Genomic DNA, 26,458 nt, shown 5'->3' with positions numbered 1-26,458 from the left:
AGATACTGCCTACAGGAAAATTAAAGAGACCTTTGGAGAGAAGAGAACGACTTGTATGAATATCAAGAGCTGAAATGGCAACCCAGTTCTAAGCAATGAAGGGAAGGCAGAAAGGTGGAAGGAGTATATAGAGGGTTTATACGAGGGCGATGTACTTGAGGACAATATTATGGAAATGGAAGAGGATGTAGATGAAGATGAAATGGGAGATAAGATACTGCGTGAAGAGTTTGACAGAGCACTGAAAGACCCGAGTCGAAACAAGGCCCCGGGAGTAGACAACATTCCATTAGAACTACTGATGGCCTTGGGAGAGCCAGTCATGACAAAACTCTACCATCTGGTGAGCAAGATGTATGAGACAGGCGAAATACCCACAGACTTCAAGAAGAATATAATAATTCCAATCCCAAAGAAAGCAGGTGTTGACAGATGTGAAAATTACCGAACTGTCAGTTTAATAAGTCACAGCTGCAAAATACTAACGCGAATTCCTTACAGACGAATGGAAAAACTGGTATAAGCGGACCTTGGGGAAGATCAGTTTGGATTCCGTAGAAATGTTGGAACACGTGAGGCAATACTAGCCTTACGACTTATCTTAGAAGAAAGATTAAGAAAAGGCAAACCTACATTTCTAGCATTTGTAGACTTAGAGAAAGCTTTTGACAACGTTAACTGGAATACTCTCTTTCAAATTCTGAAGGTGGCAGGGGTAAAATACAAGGAGTGAAAGGCTATTTACAATTTGTACAGAAACCAGATGGCAGTTATAAGAGTCGAGGGGCATGAAAGGGAAGCAGTGGTTGGGAAGGGAGTGAGACAGGGTTGTAGCCTCTCCCCGATGTTATTCAATCTGTATATTGAGCAAGCAGGAAAGGAAACAAAAGAAAAATTCAGAGTAGGTATTAAAATTCATGGAGAAGAAGTAAAAACTTTGGGGTTCGCCGATGACATTGTAATTCTGTCAGAGACAGCAAAGGACTTGGAAGAGCAGTTGAACGGATTGGACAGTGTCTTGAAAGGAGGATATAAGATGAACATCAACAAAAGCAAAACGAGGATAATGAAATGTAGTCAAATTAAATCGGGTGATGCTGAGGGGATTAGATTAGGAAATGAGACACTTAAAGTAGTAAAGGAGTTTTGCTATTTAGGGAGCAAAATAACTGAGGATGGTCGAAGTAGAGAGGATATAAAATGTAGACTGGCAATGGCAAGGAAATCGTTTCTGAAGAAGAGAAATTTGTTAACATTGAGTATAGATTTAAGTGTCAGGAAGTCGTTTCTGAAAGTATTTGTATGGAGTGTAGCCATGTATGGAAGTGAAACATGGACGATAAACAGTTTGGACAAGAAGAGAATAGAAGCTTTCGAAATGTGGAGCTACAGAAGAATGCTGAAGATAAGGTGGGTAGATCACGTAACTAATGAGGAGGTATTGAATAGGATTGGGGAGAAGAGAAGTTTGTGGCACAACTTGACTAGAAGAAGGGATCGGTTGGTAGGACATGTTTTGAGGCATCAAGGGATCACAAATTTAGCATTGGAGGGCAGCGTGTAGGGTAAAAATCGTAGAGGGAGACCAAGAGATCAATACACTAAGCAGATTCAGAAGGATGTAGGTTGCAGTAGGTACTGGGAGATAAAGAAGCTTGCACAGGATAGAGTAGCATGGAGAGCTGCATCAAACCAGTCTCAGGACTGAAGACCACAACAACAACAACAACAACAACAACAAATGCTAAATACTTTCTGTCATGCATTTCACAGTGGTTTGCTGAATATGTATGTGGATGTAGATGTAAACAATGGCAGGTACATCTGGAACTTAATTACAGTCATCAGGAGGCTAAGTCATTCATCATCAATATGTGACTACCATCATGAAGGTATTCTGAATCTTACTGAATGACGATTTAAATGATGGTATCGATATTTTTTATCTTATCCAGTTATAACACATCATAATGCTGATGAACAGAGAAAAACTAAGAGATATATAACTATTTTCTTATGGGGCATTTGTCTTTTCCCACAGCAATCATTGGACAACAGCAACAGAGGTGAATAGGTTTGGTACACAAATCTTTTCACTATAAATATTGGCTTTTGAAACTGTAGATACTACCTTCATTGCCTCAGATATGAGGGGGAATAGGCATAGAACAAGCCTGCATACAAGTGACAATGACTTAATCAAATCCAGAAATGTTTACCAACTTATTCTATGATTCATAGCAAAAATGATCTCTGTGCAATGCAACAAACTCAGTGTTATACATGGCAGTACCGCTTTGTCAATAGTATGGAACTAAACTTTTAATAGAAGTTTGAATAATTGGTTAGGGGCATCTGATAGAATTCCAGTAAAAGAATCCTTAACATAAACAAAATTATGAGGCAGCATTTATACAAATGTAAAATATAGCTGACACATTGAAATCTGCACGAGTGCTATTGCCCCATAAAACTGCATCAAAGTTCATTATTAATTTTCACTGTTTCAAACTTACTGTATTATAAAGCTCTTCAAGACGAGGTATGGAAAGAAACTTCCTCATACTAACTCCATTTTCGAGGAGGAGTTTAACGAAATCTATGCGATCATGTTCCAAAGCTTGCATCATGGCTTCTTCAAGGGCACCTAAAAAGGAAAAAAAATGTAGCATCACTCCATAAACTATTTTCAGGATAAGTTACAGGATGTTATTCAAGGGATCCACTTACCAGGAGGCCACTCTTGGCCATAAACAAATATTTCTGAACGTGCAATGTCCACACGATTCCATGTAAGAGCAAGACTTAATTGCTCTGAAGGAGATAAATGTTGGCTCTTAAAAAGAGCAGTAAGAATTGTTTGATCAAGTTCCTGGGATTTGCCTTCTGGACGATCTGTGATCCGAAAAACTGTGATCTGAAATTATTGCAGTTCTTGGAGAACTTTAAATAATATGCACATACAGGTAACATGCATAAATTAAATGTTAACAACAATGTACTTATATTTTTATGGTGAAGCGAGTAGTCAGTTTTATCTTAAATAAATTTTCCTTTCTAACTACTTATTACTAAACTATTATCAAACCCATATGTTTCAAGAAGGAAAGTGAACATTATAGAGTTTCATCCTCAGATGATTCTGTTACATTTTATATGTTGCAAAATATTCGGATGCAAATTTATTTCTTATCCTTTTCATTGCATAATTATAGAAATTTAATAGAATTTTGTGTTCCTGAAATCATAAAATTCTAGTAAGTGCAAACTGTATTCTATATCATTTTTTTCTACCTTATGATGGCAAAACAGGTAGAAAGAAAATCATGTTGCTTGGCTAAACTAATAAAATGAGTTTCTGACAGATTCCTCTTTTCTTGCTTCTTGTGTTATTCGACACTTCAACATAAAATGAATATGTCAGTGTTTTTCATACAGCACTAGCCATGCAAACTTAGTTATTCACAAATTGTGAATTTAGTATTTTGTTGTGTCGTGTGTATGTAGCTGAAGAAGAGAAATTTGTTAACATCGAGTATAGATTTAAGTGTCAGGAAGTCGTTTCTGAAAGTATTTGTATGGAGTGTAGCCATGTATGGAAGTGAAACATGGACGATAAATAGTTTGGACAAGTATGTATAAGAATCGCGGTTGAATGCTAACAGTGATAACCAAGACAATAGAAGCTTTCAAAATGTGGTGCTACAGAAGAATGCTGAAGATTAGATGGGTAGATCACATAACTAATGAGGAGGTATTGAATAGAATTGGGGAGAAGAGGAGTTTGTGGCACAACTTGACAAAAAGAAGGGACCAGTTGGCAGGACATGTTTTGAGGCATCAAGGGATCACAAATTTAGCATTGGAGGGCACCGTGGAGGGTAAAAATCGTAGAGTGAGACCAAGAGATGAATACACTAAGCAGATTCAGAAGGATGTAGGTTGCAGTAAGTACTGGGAGATGAAGAAGCTTGCACAGGATAGACTAGCATGAAGAGCTGCATCAAACCAGTCTCAGGACTGAAGACCACAACAACAACAACAACAACATGTGTATGTAAGTTTATTTTCCTGATCACGCGATTCATACCCACACAGGGTGGTCCTAAATTTTCTTTGTAGTAGGCATTGGGTAGATAATAATTTGAATATGAGCTCATTCACAGGAACAAACCATTCCCATATTACAGGAACAGTGATGTAAAATAAAGCCTTTCATTCTCCTGCATCTGTTGAATGTAACAGTGTAACATTTTACTGTGGCTAGTAATTACTGCATATTAACCAGCTAAGTAATATGATGATAATGCCCACTGCAGAGACAATGAAGTATTCATGGATCAGTGTAAATAAGCAAAGCAAAGGTACTTTGGAATGTTATTAAGCATGAAACAAATGTAGTGGGTAAGACAATTAACAATCACTTCATTGATGACAGATGAATATTCAAATCACTGGCAACTAAATTAATTGATTTATTCCTAATAGTAATAGAAAATACACAGGGGTGGCGATGAGGGGTGAGGTGAGGGGGAGGGCCACCAACAGCTGATCCATTAGACTTACTTTTATAGGCCTTCCTTACTCCACCTGCACGTTTCAATTTTTTCACCTTAACTTTTAAAGAGATAACAAATATTATTATGTCACTGAAAAGCAAAAACTCTTTTGGCTACAATTATGTTTTGACCAAATATCTGGAATCTTGTTCTGATTTGATAATGCTTTCTTTGATGTTAACTCTGTAATCAATCAGTGAGCCAAAGTGCATTTTCTGAAAGGCTGAAATATACTAAAGTAGCACCCTTGGAGATAGGCAACAGGTCACTAACCATACAACCATCTTCCTCCTTCCAATTTTCTCAAAATTTTTTGATAAGGCTCTTTATGACAGAATACTCAACCTCTTTTCTGACTATAGCATTTTAGTAACATCACACTTTGGCTTCCATGAACACTTCTCAAAAAAGAAAGTGAAGTATGATCTTGCAAACTCAGTTCTAACAGGAAAGAAAATACTGATGGCATTTTCTGGAACTTTGCAAAGACCTGGTGCAGTGACAAAAATATTGTAGTGTTAACAACAACTCATTGCATGGTGACATCATATCTCAGCAACAGAAGCAACGGAGCTTCACATTAACAAATGTTAATATGGGAATAAAATGAAATTCAGAGTGGGGTACATATGCACTTGGTCCACTCCTGTTTTTGATCTACATGAATGAGTTACTCGATTTAAAAAAACTGTAGTTTCCTGAAGATACAAGTACACTGTATGAGAGCCCAAACACAACCATACCAGACACAGTTAGAAGAATAGTGGAGTAGTCTTATGATAAATTGGTAATTAACTCTTTATCATACAAAGATCTCGTACTATGCAATTGCAGGCAAACAAAAATAAGCAAAGGTACCAGAAACTGAAAACAAGCTGCACACAACAATTTGTGAAATTTCTAGAAATACAAATGGATAAGGAATTGAAATGGCATCAGCACATGAATAAGTTAGTCAATAAAAAAGCTTAATTCTGCCTACTTTGTAAATAATAATCTGTCTCACTGTGCTGTCCTGCAAATGGATATGGTAGCATACTTTGTATTCTTTCACTTGATAAGTCTGTAACTGAAAACCTTTCAGCAGCCTCTTCAGGAATCAAGAACTTTTTACACTCCTGCACCAGTACATTTACACACTAAAGGTGTTTACAGTTAATAATAACATCAGATTTAGGAAGAACTATAAAAATCAGAACCATAATACTTGAAGCAAAAATAATTTCTGTACATAATTTGTGTCCCTATTTATGGCAAGAATGGAGTTTAGATAAAATAACAGCAGATGGATGCGCGCATGCCCTCACGCACACACACACATGCATTCTCTCTCTCTCTCTCTCTCTCTCTCTCTCTCTCTCTCTCTCTCTCTCTATGAGTGACTTATGGAACATGATAAGTGAATGACTGAGCTGTGTGAAAATAAGCCGTATGCCCACAGTACAAACAGTGGCTATCAGTGAATACTGATACCACGCTGGTTAGCTGACTTCAACTGAAATGATTACCTGAGTGACAGTAAATAACTGTTACTCTTTCATCCAGCAGATGCAGAAGAACAACACACATTGCTTTACGTGATTGGTTGGTTGGTTGACTCTGGGGGAGGAGGGGACCAAACAGTGAGATCATCAGTCCCATTGGATTAGGGAAGGATGGGGAAGGAAATCGGAACTCAACTTTCACATGATTCTTCCTGCAGAATGGGACCCTTACAACTCAGAAAATGGGTTTAAATTCAGTCCATTACCTACAAACCACGCTCTACACATCCCAGGAGTTTGTAAGTAGGATTTAAAAATACTCCGAATGTTTGAATTCATGGCAAAACATGTTATATCCTATTTCCTGTTCCATCTGAATTAATCAGAAGATATAGATTAACAAGTTAAAAGACAACAAGGAACAAAACAAACCATCATCTCACACAAACATACAATTCATAAACTAAGTAAGTATGGCCTGTACTAAGCTTTCAACAAGAGAAAATGGTTACAGTCAGTCTTTCAACAATGAAAACATACAGTATCAGCAGGCAGGGTGCTTGAAATTAAGTTTATTTTCATTTACCTTTCTAAAGCTGACTGCACACTGAGATTTAATGTAATGGTTTTTTTTTCTTTTTTTTCTTTTTTGGTGGTTTTAGGGCGCACAACTTCAATGGTCATTAGCGCCCTGACTACGTTAAGAATGCACCGCAAGGCACAAGTTTAAAACAACAACTAAAAGGGAAAACACGATAAAAGACAGACTGACAGGCATAGGATTAAAAAACAGCATCATCAAATGTCCTTAGAGAGGTTTGTCAAATTGATAAAACGAAGAACACAAGCAGCTGCTCGTGGGTCATCCGCTAAAAGGGCATCTAAAGTACATGGCAGGTTAAGATTTAGACGCAGTGTGTTAAAATCCGGACAGGACATTAAAATGTGGCTGACCGTCAGCAATTGCCCACATGGGCAGAACGGCGCCGGCGCAGCCGTCAGCAGATGGCGATGGCTGAACCGGCAGTGTCCAATGCATAACCGGGCCAAAACGACCTCCTCCCGCCGAGAAGGGCGGGAGGAGGACGTCCAAGTCGCGGGAAGAGGTTTCAAGGCCCGAAGCTTGTTGTCTGTAAGTGCAGCCCAATCGGCATTCCACAGCGATAAAATGCGACGACAAATAACCCTGCTACAATCTGATGAAGGGACACAACAAGAAGCCGTCCGAGGCTGGAGGACCGCAGCCTTGGCCGCGGCATCTGCAGCTTCGTTCCCAGGGATACCGACATGGCCAGGGACCCACATAAAGCTAACCGGAGAACCGACGTCCACCAGCTGCTGAAGAGAGCGTTGGATCCAGTGCACAAAAGGGTGAACCGGATACGGATCACTGAGGCTCTGGATGGCGCTCAGGGAATCGGAGCAGATGACATAAGCAGAATGTCGGTGGCAGCAGATGTAAAGAACAGCCTGGTAGAGGGCAAAGAGCTCAGCTGTGAAGACCGAGCAATGGCTATGGAGCCGGTATTTGAAACTTTGTGCCCCGACAATAAAAGAACACCCGACCCCGTCATTGGTCTTGGAGCCATCTGCATAAATGAAGGTCATATTGATGAACTTCGAACGAAGTTCAACAAAACGGGAGTGGTAGACCGAACCAGAGGTAACCTCTTTTGGGAGCGAGCTGAGGTCAAGGTGAACGCGGACCTGAGCGTGGAGCCAAGGTGGCGTGTGGCTCTCGCCCACTCAAAAGGTTGCAGGAAGTGAAAAATTAAGGTGTTGAAGGAGGCGACGAAAGCGAACTCCAGGGGGTAGCAGGGCAGAAATGTAATGGTTGAAAGATAGTGGAAAGGAATTTGTCTCAGTCTTGTGGAAGAAACATTTGCTGCACTTGGCTTAAAGTGTTAATAAAACTGTTACTACCCATCACTGTCTGCCAAAATTACCTATGCTATGCTAAATTCAGTTTTTGTCTTTAATTACAGTCTTATACCATGTTCCACTACTAATTCAATGTTTGCTGTCTTACTAATTTCTCTCTAGTTTTTCCTGAGAGATAATCTCTGCTGTTTGTAATTTGATGCCAAATTTTCTGTGTAGACTTATGTAAAACTAAATCCTCTATCTTCAGCATTCTGTACAACAACAAGATTCATTACCTGGTGATGAAGGTTGATGGCGATGTTCACTATTGGTAAGAGCTGCTAATATAAGTAATTTTAATACATATTTGCAGTTACCTCTGTTCAGTCTGTTGTTGAGCTTAACAATTGATTCATGTGTGTCATTATAAGTAAGTTGTTAAGTATCCCACATCCTTTCAGATGAAAATTTAAATAATAGAGTTTTAACTTAAGTTGTACAAGGTCTGTTCAAGAAATTCCAGAACATATGTAATTTTTCATCGTATCTTCATGGCACAGGGACAAAGTGCTAATCAATGGTACTACTGGGACATGCTGCAACACCTGTGAGAAAATGTGAGAAGGAAATGGCCTGAAATATGGCAAGACCATTCATGGCTCTTGCATCATGGTAATGCAACCACACATCCATTCCTGTTGGTGCATGATTATTGCTCAAAAAAGAAAATCACTCTGCTGCCTCATCCTTTGTACTCTCCAGACCAGGCCCCTGCAGACTTGTTTTTACTCCCAAAATAGAAAACCCCAAGGAAAGGATGTATCAGTTGTGGAGGAGGGTATTTTGAATAGGATCATGCATAATACATAGAAGATAAGCATAGAAAATTTTTATGAAGAAGGTTCCAGAATTTTTTTTAACAGACCTTGTATAATGAATAGCATTAGTCACTCCACTTCAAAGTTGAGGTGGTAATCATGGAAAATCAGAAATACATCACTCAAGCATTTCAGAAGCACTCTTGTGACACATGGTTGCACATCAAGAGGGATGTAACCTGAAATGGGCTAACAATTTGTAAAATACCGAAAAAGTAAACTATATATATCAATTTGTTTAAGTCCAATGTGACAGTCTAATATGGACCAATTATTGCAGGAAATTAAATGATACTTAAGTCCACGTAACTTTAATTTTGAGCTCTTGAAGCCAGTAATTTATTCATCAAGAGAAGAAGAGAAAAGATGTGAAAATTTATGGCACAAATAAAAAATGAGGCACAGAGTAAAAGAGCAGCAGGAAGTAATAACAGAGTGGTATCATTGTTGCTTTCAAGTTCTGTAATGTAATCTGGATTTTCTCTCTACACATATCACTTCAGTTGCGAGTCTTTTGACTTAGCAATTTCAGTTATTTTCCTCTCCCGTCTTTCTTTTCCACTGTTTTCCAAACGTATGAGATACAACAGCATTATTGTTTCATATAATTGTCACCAAATAAGACCTCGTGATAGAAGGGGAAGTCAAATGGAAACAAGGCTTATGGAAAAAAGTAAGTAAACTGTTTATTATTTCAAAGGTATTCACATAACTGATGCCACATTTATCCTGCTGTGAGACAAGGCAGTCAATGCATATTTGAAGAAATCTTTGCTGTTGCCTACAGAACAATGATTGTACCTAGGTGTGTATCTCTTCATTTGAAGCCAATCGACAGTCATGAATGTCTTTCTTCAGGACTCCAAAAATATGGAAATCACATGGGGAGACATCGGGACTGTACAGATGATGTGTGATGGCTTCCTAGTGAAACTTATGCAGCCTAGCCAAACAACCATGGAAACATGTCTTGTCTCACAGTGGGATAAATGTATCAACAGTTAAGATGATTACTTTTGAAACAATAAACAGTTTATTTACTTTTTTTATTTTTTTTTTGAAACAATAAACAGTCATGTACATTTTTGTCATCTGTCTCATTTTCATTTGATTGCCTCTTATACTTCATATATCTAAAAAGTTCAAATTACGTATCTGACCAGGTATATTCTTCGTTCTTATGTTCGGATTTTGAGTTTAATTCTGTCAATACTTTTGGTAATAAATAATAAACAACCAGCACAACTCCTTCTAATATACATTATGATGCAGGAACCTTCAAAATTTCATTAATATGTTAAAGGTATTCTGTGTGATTCTGTACCTATATATGGTGTAGGAAACCTTTCAACTTATAGGTGAAGGGCTCTAATGTTATACATAAATGCACTCTTGTTTGGGAAACGCAACATCCATGAAAAATTATCTAAACATGCTTTCTTCCATTTTATAACAAAGAAATAAACAATGTATTTATTTGTATGAATTTTCTGCTTAGCACTTTGAGAAGTGATACCACAGAAACTGGAGCAGGCTTGGCTGAAAGACAGACAAAATTTACTTCTACTTACCAAATTCTTTTTTCTACTGCACTGTAAAAGTTCAGAATACAGGCATTCTGCTTGTTCTAGGCTGACTTCAAATGTTTTCTGGATTGTTGTAATAAGATACTCTTTCATGTTTTCCAGGACTGATGCTTCACCATTTTCAGAGGCATACCTGAATGTTAAAAAAAAGGAATATTCCATCTTACTTTACTGGCTTAATTATTTTCCAAATTTAGTGTAAACATTTTGAAATATATCTTTACTACAGCTGCTAGTTTAAATTATTTTGATATTAACACTGTGACTTACTATCACTTTTAGACATGTTTGCTTACCCTTTCTCATTTTTAAAAGCTTGATGTAGCTAAATACTCTGCCTGACAAAAAAGTGAAGCACACAGAAGGAAGGAGAAGATGATGTGAAATGAAATGCCATAGGTTGTGTGGGTATGTGATGTTATTTCAGTGCCTATAGTATCGTGTTGAATTTACAAATAATTTGGCAATATGAACCCACTTATCACTATGATGTTGCTCACGTCCTGGCCTGTATGCATGGACTGGTTCAGTTGTAAAGGGCATCATAAAGCTGTTGTAGCCTCTCTTGAGGCAAGCTAGCTGACTACTGTTTTAACTGGCCCTTGACATCTAGGATACTGGCACTGGGATGGTCATAATACACTTTTCCAGGCCTGTTAATGACACTAAACGTGAACAACACTAATGCACTCTGGTGGCCATGCTACCCGCCATAGATTACTGCAACTCTAATCATTTACATACCCACTAATGATGTTACATGTACAAAGTTACACTGACATCTGACCATCTCTTCTAGTTGCTTCATGTTTTTTGCCACACAGTGTATATTCTAATTTATATCCACAAATTCGTTATCTCGTTATGTTTAAACTACATATTTTAAATAAGGACCCATGAAAAGTGCAGGATGGATTAAGGACACTTTGTTGCTAGCTATGTAGTGGAGATGTTGAGTCACAGATGGGCACAACCAACAGACTGTCGAACAACTAAGCTAAGGTACAATAGGGAAGAGGATGGGTGGCTGAAGGACAATGACCAACAAAGGCTGAGGCCAGGAGGGTTACAAGAATGTATGATATATTGCAGGCAGAGTTCCCGTCTGTGCAGTTCAGAAAAGCTGGCTTTCGTCAAAAGGATCTGGATGGCACAGGCTCTGAAGCAATCTTTAAAATGAAGAATGTTGTGTTGAGCAACATGCTCAGCAACTGGGTGTATAGCTGTTTCTTGGTTGCAGATGGCTTGTTGGTTGTTGTGGCAACATAGAATGCAGCACAGTGGTTGCAGCTTACCTTGTGGATCACATGACTGATTTCACAGAAAGCCTTGCCTTTGATGGAATAGTTGATGCTAGTGACCAGACTGGAATAGGTGGTGGTGGGAGGTGGTATGGGACAGGTCTTGCATCAAAGACTAATACAAGGATATGACCCATGATGTAAGGGGCAGGGAACTGGGGATGTGTAGGCATGGATGACAATAGTGTGTAGGTCCTGTGGGTGACGGAATACCACTGTGGGAGGTGCTATAAGGATATTGGGTAGGATATTCCTCATTTCAGGGGGTGATGAGAGCTAGTCAAAACCCTGGCGGAGAATGTGATTCAGTTGCTCCTGTACTGCATGGTACCAATTCAGGAGTGGAATGTTCTATGGCCTGGTGGTGAAACTTTGGGATATGGTGAGTGACTAGAGATAAGGCATGAGAGATCTGTTGTGTACAAGATTGGAATGTTAATTATGGGCTGTGGAGACCTCAGTGAGACCCCTGATATATTTCAAGACAGTCTGCTCATCACTATAGGTTCAACGGCCATGGGTGTTTAGTTTGTATGGGAGGGACTTCTTGGTAAGGCATCTTTGAGGTGGAGATCAACATCAAGGAAGGCAGCTTGTTGGGTTGAGGAGGAACAGTTGAAGCAAATGGGGAGAAGGTGTTGAGGATCTGGAGGAATGTGGATAGGGTATCCTCAATCTCTATCCAGATCACAAAGACATCATCAGTGAATATGAACTAGGAGAGGGGTTTGGGATTCTGGGTGGTTAGAAATTATTTCTCTAAATGGTCCATGAATAGGTTGGCATAGGACGGTACCATGGGAGTGCACATTACCACACAGTGGATTTGCTTGTAGGTGATCCCTTCAGAGAAGTAATTGTGGGTGAGAATGTATTTGTTCTTGGTGACCAGGAAGGAGATTGTAGGTGTGGAACCCCTCAGGCAGTGGGATAGGTAGTGTTCAATAGGAGGAAGGCCATGGGCATTAGGGATGTTAGTGTAAAGGGAGGTGCCATCAGTAATGATGAGTAGGGCACCATGTGGTAAAGGAACAGGAACTGTGGAGAGTTGGTGGAGGAAGTGGTTGGTATCTTTTATATAGGAGGGTAGCTTGTTGGTAATAGGCTGAGGGTGTTGGTATACAACAGCAGAGATTCTCCCAGTGGAGGTACAGTAACTGGACACAATGGTGTGTCATGGGTGGTTGGGTTTATGGACGCTAGGATGCATGTAGAAGGAAGGAGTGCAGGGAGTGGTAGGGGTAAGAAGAGAGAGAGAGACTCTGGGGAGAGGTTCTGGGATTACCTGGCAGAAGAGCTCTGCCAGCTGTCAGATTCATCCACCTACAAACCCTGTCACAGTGACCCCATTCTAGAAATCAGCAGGACCTCCAGTCTCTGCTCAAATCCTCAGGCCAATCCCAGAACCTCTCCCCTGAATTTGTCTCTTCTCACCCCTACCACTCCCCGCACTCCTTCCTTCTACATGCATCCTGAAGTCCATAAACCCAAATACTCATGACTACCCATTATATCCATTTAATGTGTCTCCATGGGAAGAATCTCTGCTGTTGTAGACCAACATCTTCAGCCTATTACCAACAAGCTACCCTCCTCTATAAAAGATAGCAACCATTTCCTCCACCAGTTCCTGTTCCTTTGCCCTGCTCATTGCTATTGATGCCACCTCCCTTCACACTAATGTCCCTAATGCCCATGGCCTTCCTGCTATTGAACACTACCTTTCCCATTGCCTGACTGGTCTCCATGACCAACTACATCCTCACTCACAATTAGTTCTCCTATGAAGGCATCATCTACAAACAAATCCATGGTATGACAATGGGCATCTGTATGACACGATCCTATGCCAACATATTCTTGGACATTGTAGAGGAATAATTTCTAACCATCCTAAATCCCAAACCTATCTCCTGGTTCAGATTCATTAATGATATCTTCACGATATGGATAGACGTTGAGCATACCCTACCCACATTCCACCAGACCCTCAACACCTTTTCCCCCATTTGCTCCACCGGTTCCTCCTCAACTCGATGATGATGATGATGTTTGGTTTGTGGGGCACTCAACTGGGCAGTTATCAGCACCCGCTCTTCAACCCGACAAGCTGCTTTCCTTGTTGATCTCCACCTCAAAGATGCATACTTCAGCACCTCCAGCCATATCAAACCTACCAACCACAGCAACACTTCCATCTCAACAGCTGCCACCCATTCTTTACCAAGAAGTCCCTCCCTTGCAAACTAGCCACCCATGGCCATTGCCCCAGTAGTGATGAGCAGATCCTCTTGAAATATATCAAGGGTCTCACTGAGGTCTTCACAGCCCATAATTAACCTTCCAACCTTGTATAAAACAGATCTCTCATGCTTTATCTCTCAAGTCACCCACCATATCCCAAAGTTTCACCACCCGGCCACAGAGCATTCCACTCCTGAATCAGTACCATGCAGTACAGGAGCAACTCCGCCAGGGTTTCGGCTAGCTCTCGTCACACCCTGAAATGAGGAATATCCCACTCAATTTCCTTCCCACACCTCCCACAGTGGTATTCCATCACCCACAGGACCTACACACTATTGCCATCTGTGCCTACACAACCCCAGCTCTCAGACCCTTACCTCATGGGTCATATCCTTGTATTAGTCTTTAATGCAAGACCTGTCCCATACTTCGTCCCAACAGCATCTACTCCAGTCCAGTCACAAGCATCATCTGTCCCATCAAAGGCAGGGCTACCTGTGAAACCAGTGCTGTAAGCTACAAGCTAAGCTGTAACCACCGTGCTGCATTCTACATGGGCATGACAACCAACAAGCTGTCTGCATGGATGAATGACTGCCGACAAACTGTGGCCAAGAAACAGATAGGTCACACGGTTACTGAGCTTGTTGCCCAATGCAGTGTTCTTCATTTTAATGACTGTTTCACAGCCTGCACAATCTGGATGCTCCTGAATTGCGTGGGACCTCTCCCTGCCATATATCTTACATTTCCATAACCTTCATGGCCTCAACCTTAGTGAGCCATTCTCCTATCCCTTTCTGTGTTACATCTCCAGCACTTTACAACCCTCTAGTCCACCAACTCAACCACAATTTTTTCCCTTGCCTCCTTTTCTGCTGCCCCTCCCTCCTCCTGCCCTCCATCTAACCTCCCAACTGCATGTAATTGCTGTCTCCTCTATCCACCTCGTCCCTGTTGCTCCCATTAGCAGCACTTTCCATCCTGCATCCCCACTCCACTATCCCTCTTTGTCCCCTGCCTCCTCCTTACTCCACCACTCATATTGCTTCTCCCATCATGCAGTATTGCACAGAGTCTGGCTTTGGCAGCCAGAGATAGTGGTCACGTGTGTGTGAGAGTTGCATTTGTATGACTGTATGTGTGTATGTTGTCCAATTTGGATGAAGACCTTTTTGACCATAAGCTTGCTTTTTTTAAATAACAAGATGCCTATTAAAGTTTAAAGTTTCATCAATGTGAGGGAAGCGCAAGCTCAGATGGGACAAGGTTATGAAAACAACTGGTTGTGAATCTGTTTAGGGCACAGAGTTTAAAACCTCAAGAGCAAAAGTAATCCTTGCTTGGCATTTAATCTGTGAAATTACAATATTTTTTTAAAAGATCTTGATTTTACAGAACAAGACTCAGACAGTTACGCAGAACATCATTTTTTTATATTCGTTTTAGTATTTACCTGCACATAAGGCGACTTGCAGGACCAATAACAATCACTATCTCATAATGATTTCTCAACATGGTATAACAGCATTTCTGTTATTAAACAATACTGTACTAAAAATTGCCCTACCTAAAGCTCTTGCCTCTTTAAACAGAGTAACCATTCAATGGTCATCCATTTTCAGTTCCTACAAATTCTTCTCTTGCCCTACTTTTACTCCTGCATGAAATACCTTCTTCAGTGTATACTCCATGAAACCACATAATGTCACACATTCAGCTCCTCCATGGTTGATGCATTTTACAAAGCCAAGAACAATCATAAAATGGACAACTAGTATTAATCATAACATCTGGAAGCATTTGGCACTTTCCTGGCCTTCCCAGTATTATTCCAAGTAAATAAATAAAAAGAGATACAACATATCATGAACTTTTGAAGTTAATGGCTCCTGTTTGGGGAGCTAAACAGAAAAAAAACTGTGGGGGAAAAAAAAAGGTTATGCAGTATGAAGTGTAGACTAGACTTTTTGCTTTCCTAATAATCACAGCAATCTTATAGCTGCTTCCTAGCCAGTCTGCCTCTGAACCAGTTTTCCTCTCTTACTACTACAGGGTGATCATTGTTGATAACAATGCACATCTTCAGTTTAATCAACCTCATTTTGACAACAAAAGCATTGTTTTATAATTGTCAGAAATACAGGTCTCTGAGTTATTTGTAGGAAGTCTTTCTGGAGGAAACCATTATTCCTAATCAACATGTTGTTGGTTTAGCAAATTTTGCAAATGTGTCTTCAAATTAAATGTACACTTTTTCTCTTTTTATACCATGTTTTATTTGGAGGCACCATTGTACTATCAGCAAAATCTACATCTCAACAGTTTTCATTTCTTAGATTTTTAGCATTACCATCTTAAACTTTGTTTCCATAAGATTCGACTCACTTTGCAAGTGGCTCTATATTTGCAGTTCTTCTGTCCCCTTGTTCACAGCTATTCATGAATTTTCTTTCACTTTTTTTGGTTATGTATCATATATGTGTCTCAAGAACATCTGTCTTTTACCTCTTTTTGCACTGAGAGTATGATTGTCAGCAGTATGATCTCAATATTAATACTGCCACGTACATACATATATGTCATACGACTCACAACTAACGCTCACATGACTGTCCCATACATAATATTTCAAAAATACCCAATTTTTTAGCCTGTACTCCTGTCTAAAAGAAACATCCACATTGTTGTGGGCAGAGTTGTATTGTGTGAGACTTTATGTGCCATTAATGATTTAATCCTACCACAACCTATTCAATGCATGTGCCAGTAATGAACAGTTCATACATCCTATAATATGCAGTATTACTTACGTCCTATGAGAAAGCTGAAAAGGTACTGCAGCTCATTTTATGTCTTGTATCATTAAAGTAGTCACTCAAAGCAGTTACAGTGTATTCTCCAAAATTTTGTACATAGCTCTTTCCTTCTGCATGTTAGTAGTTCATACTATCTATGACATACATTGATTCTCTCAAAGTATTATGTCTCCAATGCCCAACTACATTCATTTACCCCACATGTGTTTCATATGGTTTGTAATATCCGTCATTTTTGTTTCCATACTATTTCCAAAACACATTCAGTTTGAAAAATTTCAGCTTATTTACATCTATGCTCTTATATTATTTCTCCTCTACTCTTGTACCTCACCATTCTTCCTTTGGTAAAATTAAATTTTTTATTTGTGTATGCTTATAAAAACAGCCTCTTATTTACAGTATTCATTTCTCCCTTCATTCTTTTACAACTGTGACATGTTTCAATCTGTAAATATTTGTGGTCTTCCAGCCAGTTTCTGAGGCAAAACTGCGCACACACACACACACACACACACACACACACACACACACACACACACACAAAATGTTATTGACAGCGAAATTAATAATCGACAGAAGAGATATCGTAAACTCTGTCCCTCAGACTCTATTCATAAGATTACTTGCTAATTTAGTTTCAACAGCTTCCTTAATAATACTATCTCAACAATTGGAAGCACATGCCAGAATCTCTGTGTTGTTATATTTCATAGGATGACCGGTGTCAACACAGTGTTCTGCAATGGCAGGTTTGTGTGCCTTTTGTAAGTGTGTGTGCTGCTTACCGGTATGCTCAGTACACCGGTCCTCCACAGTCGTGATATTCTGACCCATATATATAGCAAGGTATTTTGCTATACAGTATGGCAGAGCACCAGTGTTACAATCAGATGAAGAGGAACCCTCTCCTTGTGGACCTTAGGGAGGCCATATAACCTAGGGAGAACAGTGCAATAAGAATTGAGACTCTTGATAGACTCTTGCGATAAGTAACTTTTCTTCACAAGGCTGTTGGTCTTTCTCTCAACACTTTTTGTGGGGTCAGCACTGATCCTGCAATATACTGGATCAGATAGTAAACACTGCATCTTTCACACATAATTGTACTTGTCCAAAGCAATGGTACCATTACCGTTGCCTACAAGTAAAATAACAGTATCCAGATTAACTCTAACTAAATGTAAAGCAGCCCTCTCAGCCACTGTGATATTACACTTTGGCAGATGTGCCACAGTTTTTTCTTGATGAAGGCAGAGTGTGCTGCTGTGAAAATATTGGCAGTTGTCGATGACGTCACCTGGCTGCATTCTCATACGTTATTTGAACATTGTATTCCCTGGAAGGAACTAGGGCCTCACAGACAGACAACTGTTTCCTCCAATATTAATTTCCCTGCATTCTGAGAATTTAGTGTCATATTTTTATAAAATCTTCTTAAAATTGTACCGCACAGCTTGCATAAAATACATTTTGTTGTAAAATAAGCACAACATGTTTTTAAAGGTTTTTATAATTGACTTATTAATGTGAAAAGTGTGTTTAAAATGTTACAGATTCATTTTTGAAAATATTCATGAGACCTTGCTTCTCGTAAAAATATTTGTGATAGCATACTACTCTCTTGGGACATATGATTTTGGGTGACTGTTTTCCTGTTGCTAGTCCTGGTGGCTTCCTATACATTACCACACACTTACTTTCTTGTTAGTTCCAGAGAGAGAAAAGTTTAGTTTCATACATAAAGATTCTGTTTGAACCAGTCTGTACTGGTGACAGATCCTGGCAGCAACTTGGAATCCCACAGGTGCTGCCTATGGTTTTTAATCTGTCTGTCTATACTTGCCGTAATTATCCATGAGAGTTAGTACACAATAGTCACAACAATGAATTAGAACATTTTAGCGATACTATGGCATATTATTAATGACACAATATTAAATTATGTTCCACACAATTCTGTAGCAGAATATTTACTTATGCATAAATGCTAGGAGATCAGCTGCACGACCAGAGCCATCACACACAACCACAGGTACTGGCGGATTGTCTGTGACATATTCCAGAACCGCTCTTATTGTGTTTGTTCCACCTTCAATTACTAAACATACCACTGGTGTGCTACAGTGTGTACCTGAAAAAATCATTGTAAATAATATGCATCAGTTCACAAACAACCAGTTTATTTATTTACAGTATTTCAATCAAATTGTGTATTATTTCACTAGAGTAGTTGTGTCCTTTGTTTATCAATGCCATAGTTGAAATTTGGTGCTACATAAGAATGTTGAAAATTGGATGGTTAGACCAAGTAACTAATGAAGTGGTAGTGAATCAAGTAGGAGGGAAGACTGTTTTATGGCACATCTTGACTATAAGAAGGGGTAAGTTGATAGAATGCATCCTGTGGCATTAGAAGTTACCTTGGTAATTTATGGAAGTGTGTGGGTGGGGGGAAATCGTACACAGATGAAGGCTTGAATACAGTAAAAAGGTTCAGCTGGATGTAGGTTGAGTGGTTATGAAGGTAAGAAAGACTTGCAAAAAACAGACTAGCAGGAGAGCTGCATAAAATGGTCTTAAGACTAATGACTACAACACCATTTAACATCAAAGCTGGAGTTTGAAAAGAACCATTTAAGAGAAGCTGACAACAAATTACAGATAAACAAGCCAATCATAAGAGAAGGCCAAGTAAATACCAAATTTGTTTACCTGGATGAAGCTTTTGAATAGATATATATTTTTCAAGCTTTCTCCTGAGTATTATTTCAGCACCATATTTTCCAGTTATTCCATTATCAACCAGAAGAAAATATGCATGGCGGCTATTGAGAACAGCCAGTTTTGACCTAGAAATTGATTGTAAGGGATAAGAATAGAAATTTATTAGCATGAAAGTTTCACGGATAAAACATCATGTTATAGCATGCTCATCCTCAGTTTGGTTCAACTAGTACAATATAGTTAGAATATCATGTATTTCAGTTTTGTGACACATCAATTGATGAATTTTGCATGATTATGACATATTCAATTGGATCTAAACTTATTGTGCAAGCCTTTGGTCACTTATCAAATACAAACAGCGATGATTCAGTCATTAAACAAATTTCTGTTATAAAAAAAAAAACAAATTTCTGTTATAAAGTCATCATTAATAATCTCTTTTTAAACAAATGAGACTTGTGTGTTTCAGTGAAAGCTACTCAAAAATATTAGTAATTTATATTTACCTGGGTGAAGAAATAGAGTGATATGGTACATCCCTGTTATGCCCAATGAGTTCATGGTTATTTTCAACAATTCCCCATGGGGCAATGCCAATGCTGATGACACGACCACTACGTTGAGACCTTTCCAATAACAGTGCATCACCAACCTGTCTTGTTACACCTAGACAGAAGTTCAAGAGGAGTATGATTACAGTGTTAAATCTTTTCTGCACTACAAATTGGTTATAAATGAAACTTCCTATCGGATTAAAACTGTGTATGCTGGATTGAGACTCCAACTTGGGACCTTTGCCTTTTGCGGATAAGAGCTCTACCAACTGACCTACCCAAATATGACTCACAGCCCATCCTCACAGCTTTAATTCTGCCAGAATCTTGTCTCCTACCTTCCAAACTGGCTCACTCAGTAGAGCACTTGCCCACGAAAGGTAAAGGTCCTGAGTTCAAGTATTGGTCCATCACACAGTTTTAATCTGTCAGGAAGTTTCAAATCAGCACACACTCCACTGCAGAGTGAAAACTTCGTTTTGGTTCTACATACTTTACCATATACTCATACAGCAAATCAGGGAAATATGCCACAGATTATATGAACCAGACTAACGAAATGATTTAGTCACAAGGTAAATAAATAACATCCATGTGTCATAGATACAATTAACTTTTGAATGGAAAATAAGTGCAGTACAAAGTAAAATTGCAATTTATCAACAAAATTAATCAATTTTTGAAAACTGAGTCTTTTCTCTCATTCCATCTGTTAAGCCTCACATGACCTGGGATTCTGGATGACTTTTCCAAACTCTCCCCATTTCCTAAACCTCAGCAGCCCCTTTTCTTCATTCCTCTTCCTTTCCCTTCAATCCTTCTGGAAGGGGAATGGGCCACTGGATCCTTAAGGTTGCAAATTTCCTTAACCTTCATATATGTTTGTTATCCAGCAGCCACTTTGTGAGCAGAAAATAAAATGTCATGTTGATATCCACTTTTTGACATAAGGATGTTCCACAAACTGCTGGACAGACATGTCTGGAACTGTTGTGGGATAGTTCTTAACATAATTAGTAGCAATTCTCAATGTCTTAGTTCTTTCCACTCCCTACCTCATGGTTTTACATAAATTTTTTAGTTTAACTTTTGCCTCTCTCGTCCCCCTTTGTTTCCAGTCCTTAATTGTCTTATTATTTCCACTTTTCACTTTGTCTTCATCTCTTAATCCATGATTGCTTCTGTTTATGTCCCTTCTTTCTCTGACTTGAAGCTGTCACAGTACTTGCTAACATACCGTCTTTCACCTTAACCTCAAACAGTGTTTTCTTCATCTTTCCTTACCCTCCTTACCCTCCCCCCCCCCCCCCCCCCCCCCTGCACTCCTTTCTCCTCACACCAGATGGATCCCTTTCAACTTAGGGGCTTAATGACCTGCCACCCCCTCTTCCAGACCTATCCCAGACAATTCCTTTCTCTGAAGATCAGACATAGCTGTAGTTGTAAATGCTAGGTGTAAAGGGTGTCCCAAAAGGTACTTTACAACTTCAGTGTCATATAACTCAACTTGTAATTAGCTTGGAGAAAAAAGTAAAATTTATATGATCCACAAACTCAAAAGTTTTTTTCTAGTTCTTTAATAAAGTTCTACGTGCACGCCCTTGTGCAGGGTATAGTATCTATTCGATATTTCAAATCATTCCCAACCATTTCTAGCATGTCCCTACCTTCATGTGCAACAATGTCCTGAGCATTAGCAGCACATTTTGACATGTCATCTGGTTTGATTTCTGTAACATGTGCAGTCAGTACAGAAACAAATGAGGATGCTTTTGGAGTTCCCAGTGCACTGTCATATGAGGGATTTGCAGTTCTTTTGATGTCTTAGGAACAGATATCTGTGGTTAAGACTGGGCAATGTGTTGATTCTCTCCATATCTTCATCATTATTCTTTGCTCTGCCTACAGGTTGCTTCAAATCCATACTCCCTGTTTTCATGAAGTCCCTTTGGATGCAGCCACAGTCAACTAAAACTTTCTGAAAGATATAACTGCCATTTGACTGTACAGCAAGTTTTATTTCACAATCTAGGCTTAAGCCTTAGGCCATTATCACATGTTACAGTTGCAACAGATTAAAGCACAATAAAACTACAAGTATCAGACAAAGTATCAGAAAAATAGCAGGGCAAACAGTCAAGTCAATTATGGCTACATGATTTGTTCTCTTACTTAAGTATTATACATCAATAGACTTGAGTAGAACCCAATTCGTTATCAAAACATGTATCTTCGGTTATGTAAACCAATTTTGTCCAACTTAAATGTGAGAACATTTGTATAATATGCTAATTTACTGGAAATTAGTTTGACTCATTTGGTATGGTTGTGGAAGAAAATAGATGACCAAATCACAAATTTTAAACTTGGCCACTGACTTAAAAATAAGTGAAACCATTGTCACAGATCATCATAAAGGCATCCCAGTTTGCACCGTGTGATCTGTGGTACGGGGAGGGGAATCTTTATTACACGAGCTGGTTACATTATCTTTAAAGTGGGTAGAGGATGCCAGTGTTTACATAATATGACGTGAAGAGTCACTTCAAGGATGGATCCCTTTCAATTTAGGGTCTGAATGACCTGCCATCCCCTCTTCCAGACCTATCCCAGCCAGTCCATTTCCACTACTCAAGTCTGCTGATTTATAATAATGTAAGTAAGAGAACAAATTATGCAGCCATAAATGATTTAACTGTTTGCCCTGTTATTTTTCTGATACGTTGTCTGATACATGTACTTTTATTGGGCCTTAATCTGTTGCAGTTGTAAGACTTGATAATGGCCTAAGGCCAAAATCCAGATTGTGAAGTAAAATCTGTTGTATAGTCAAATGACGGTTATATCTTTCAGATAAACATTTATTCATTACAACACATGAAAAAAGCATCTTGCACTGGTGCATGAGACAAACTTTACTTTTTTCTCTAAGTTAATTGCAACTTGGTTTCATGACACTACAGATGTAACGTACCTTTAGGGACACCCTGTACCATTTTCTGTTTACAGTGTTTTATCATTAGTATAGAAGCTGCACAGCCTGAAAGTAAATGCTATATGTCATTCTATCACTATAAACTTTAGACATATTGTATCACGCACCAACAAGCAGTGAATGTGCCATCTGATATTTTGCCAAACTTAGTTTTGCATTTCAGAATGATATTGGCTGTAAAATTCTAATATAAAACATCCTGAATAGGCGTAGTCTAATTTTAAAAATGCCATACATAGATACTAAGTCACCACCGAGAGTTAACTTAAGCTTCGGCGCTCACCGGAGCTTACGTCTTGGCGGTGACTTAGTATCTATGTACCACATTTTTAAAATTTTATTATGCCTATTCAGGCTGTTTTAGTTTCATTTCTAGAACATGCCCTCATAGACGTATTATAGAATCAGGTATATCTTCTGAAGAAGGCTCAATTACTAGGGCTGAAACCTAGGTAAAGGTTGGTTTCATTACTGCAATCGAGGCTGATTGTTTCTTATATATTAGATTTTCATGATTGCTGACTGGGCTGCAATGTTGAAAGAACTAAAATCACTGTGTATGGGCTTCCATGTAATGGTGGCAAAAGTATGCCTACCTTCTTAGCACAGTATACCAGACTGTATTGTGTAAACAGGACGAAGTGGCTTGTGTACATTGTGCAGAATGTCAAAATTCTTTAACAAGTAATTTCAAATTTAGACTGTATGCACGTTGTCACTTTATGGCAAGAAGTATTGTCAGTACACGCAGTTGTCCATCAAACTGGCATAAATCAAACTGAGGTCATCCAAGCCTTCAACCACTGTTGCAAAACAAAAATATTGAAGACGACTCATTCTGCTCTCCTGCAGTGAGTAGCTTCAACTGATGACTGTTACCTACAAGCTGTGACTCATAGGTACCCCAAGGAGATGCAACATAGCTGTATAGCTGTGCACTGCCCTCATTCCTCTTTTTTTTCTTTTTTTTGTGTACAACTGCAATGGCTGTGCTTACTCTGATGGTAGTCAGCTATCTCCACATGACAAATGTGGCCTACAAACAAAACTACAAACCCCCCAGCACTGATGCATGTGAAGAAATTAGCTGAGGGAATAATGTGATCAACTGCATCAACAAGTGCAGGATTTGTCTGAAGCCAGAGAGTCAACATACAAGTGTGTGGAGGTGTCCAAATACCAATATAGATCTCAAGCATGCAGTTGAACATGTAAAGCAGAGATGTGAGTTAGTCTGCTTTCAGGCCTATAACATCATGCTCACAATCAGTAGTGTTCCAGATGTCATCACACTTTCTGTGGAGATGTCTTGATACAAAAAAGCCTATTTCTTACCTCTAGGTTGTAACAAATCTGAAATGTAACGTCCGTTGTTCAAAGTGCTGTCAATGCAAACAAGAGGCGACCGAGACGTGTAACCAATGGCACCCCATACCATCACGCCGGGTGATACGCCAGTATGGCGATGATGAATACACGCGTCCAATGTCCGTTCACTGCGATGTCGCCAAACACGGATGCGACCATCATGATGCTGTAAACAGAACCTGGATTCATCTGAAAAAATGGCATTTTGCCATTCGTGCATCCAGGTTCGTCGTTGAGTACACCATCACATGCACTCCTGTCTGTGATGCAGCATCAAGGGTAACCACAGCCATGGTCTCTGAGCTGATAGTCCGTGCTGCTGCAAACGTCGTCAAACTGTTCATGCAGATGGTTGTTGTCTTGCAGTCGTCCCCATCTGTTGACTCAGGGATCAAGACGTGGCTGCACGATCCGTTGCAGCTATGCGGATAAGATGCCTGTCAACTTGACTGCTAGTGATATGAGACCATTGGGATCCAGCACGGCATTCCGTATTACCCTCCTGAACCCACCGATTCCATATTCTGCTAACAGTCATTGGATCTCGACCAACGCGAGCAGCAATGTCTCGATACGATAAACCGCAATCGCGATAGGCTACAATCCGACCTTTTCAAAGTCAGAAACGTGATGGTACGCATTTCTCCTCCTTACACGAGGCATCATAACAACGTTTCACCAAGCAACGCCGGTCAACTGCTGTTTGTGTATGAGAAATCGGTTCGAAACTTTCCTCATGCCAGCACATTGTAGGTGTCACCACGAGCGCCAACCATGTGTGAATGCTCTGGAAAGCTAATCATTTGCATATCACAGCATCTTCTTCTCGTCGGTTAAATTTCGCATCTGTAGCACGTCATCTTCGTGGTGTAGCAATTTTAATGGCCAGTAGTGTAATAGGTGTGTCCCTCTTGGGTCTAGTCACATGAGGCCATTAAGATTTTGCATGGCATGGGGTATGCTTCTCCTGAAACCATCGATTCCATACTCGCATGGCGGTAGTTGTCTCCTCATCAATTCTAGTAGCAGTATTGTAGAGTAATAAACGCTAGCCTCAATAAGCTGTGGTACATTAAAATAAGATTTCTGAACGAGATATCCACTGCATACTCTTTTGTTACATAAAGAATATTGTTGTCATTACTCCAGGTTTCTTTGTGTGACTGTGCTGAAATGCTAGTCATTTGCATATCCAAGCATGCGGTACACTCCATGCAAATGTGACATTTTTTCATGGTGTTTCAATGGCCAGTAATGTATAAAGTACCGGCTTTAATTCTGGACACTTCACTTAAATGTTCGTTCATTTTAACATCACAAAATGTACAATACAAGGTATGGTATACTACATCAATAAATTATGTTTCTATCATTTCTTTACAACATGTATATTAAATCAAACAATGGAAACTCCAGGTAGGAATATAAACAATGTAGGAAAAAAGACTCTACCTATTATAAAGAAGACACATCAGGTTGCAGACAGGCACAATTAAAAGACACTTACGTAAAGCTTTCAGCCACAGCCTTCATCAATAAAAGGGAGACACACATCGTTCACACATGCAAGCAAGCATACGTGACCATCAACTCCAGCATTCCAGCCCGAAATGCTGAAGTTGGCAGTCGTGTGCATGACGTGTGCTTGCTTGTATATATGAATGGAGTGTGGATCTCTTTTAATGGTGAAGGCTGTGGCTGAAAGCTTTACATAATGTTCTTTTAATTGTGCCTGTCTGCAGCTTGATGTGTCTTCTTCATTGTAAGTAGCAATCTGTCTTTTCCTACATTGTTAACATGTATGCTACATATCTATCATTTTAGAAAATGGGATATGTTATATTTTTATTATAAATAAACGTAACTGACAATTATTTACAAACTTCACTGTTGTATATGCTTCTGCAGCTGCAAAGCAATTTTGTCACTTGCTCTGTTCTGACAAATTAGACAATGAATGCGTGTCATTATTGCTTTATCCAGTGGAGTGTACGCTAATGTGGAACTTCCTGACAAATTAAAACTGTTTGCTGGACCAAAGCTCGAACACAGCACCTTTGCCTTTCACAGGCAA

At 39.3% G+C, this 26,458-nt stretch overlaps 1 protein-coding gene across 1 annotated transcript in view; it reads right to left on the bottom strand.

The window, feature by feature from the left end:
• Positions 1 to 26,458, bottom strand: part of LOC124613441 (transient receptor potential cation channel trpm) — a 205,034-nt gene that overhangs the window by 101,860 nt on the left and 76,716 nt on the right. Inside the window, exons 4-9 of the mRNA XM_047142142.1 lie at positions 19,974 to 20,133; positions 19,453 to 19,589; positions 18,715 to 18,871; positions 10,356 to 10,503; positions 2,731 to 2,917; positions 2,517 to 2,647 (exon numbers count right to left, since the gene is read on the bottom strand). Of these exons, the coding sequence (XP_046998098.1) occupies positions 2,517 to 2,647; positions 2,731 to 2,917; positions 10,356 to 10,503; positions 18,715 to 18,871; positions 19,453 to 19,589; positions 19,974 to 20,133 (920 nt within the window). The remainder of the gene's footprint in view (positions 1 to 2,516; positions 2,648 to 2,730; positions 2,918 to 10,355; positions 10,504 to 18,714; positions 18,872 to 19,452; positions 19,590 to 19,973; positions 20,134 to 26,458) is intronic.

The sequence above is a fragment of the Schistocerca americana genome, chromosome 4 (genome assembly GCF_021461395.2).
Source record: "Schistocerca americana isolate TAMUIC-IGC-003095 chromosome 4, iqSchAmer2.1, whole genome shotgun sequence".
Taxonomy (NCBI): domain Eukaryota; kingdom Metazoa; phylum Arthropoda; class Insecta; order Orthoptera; family Acrididae; genus Schistocerca; species Schistocerca americana.
Note: the sequence above shows the minus strand (reverse complement) of the source record. Positions and strands in the feature narration are given on the sequence as shown.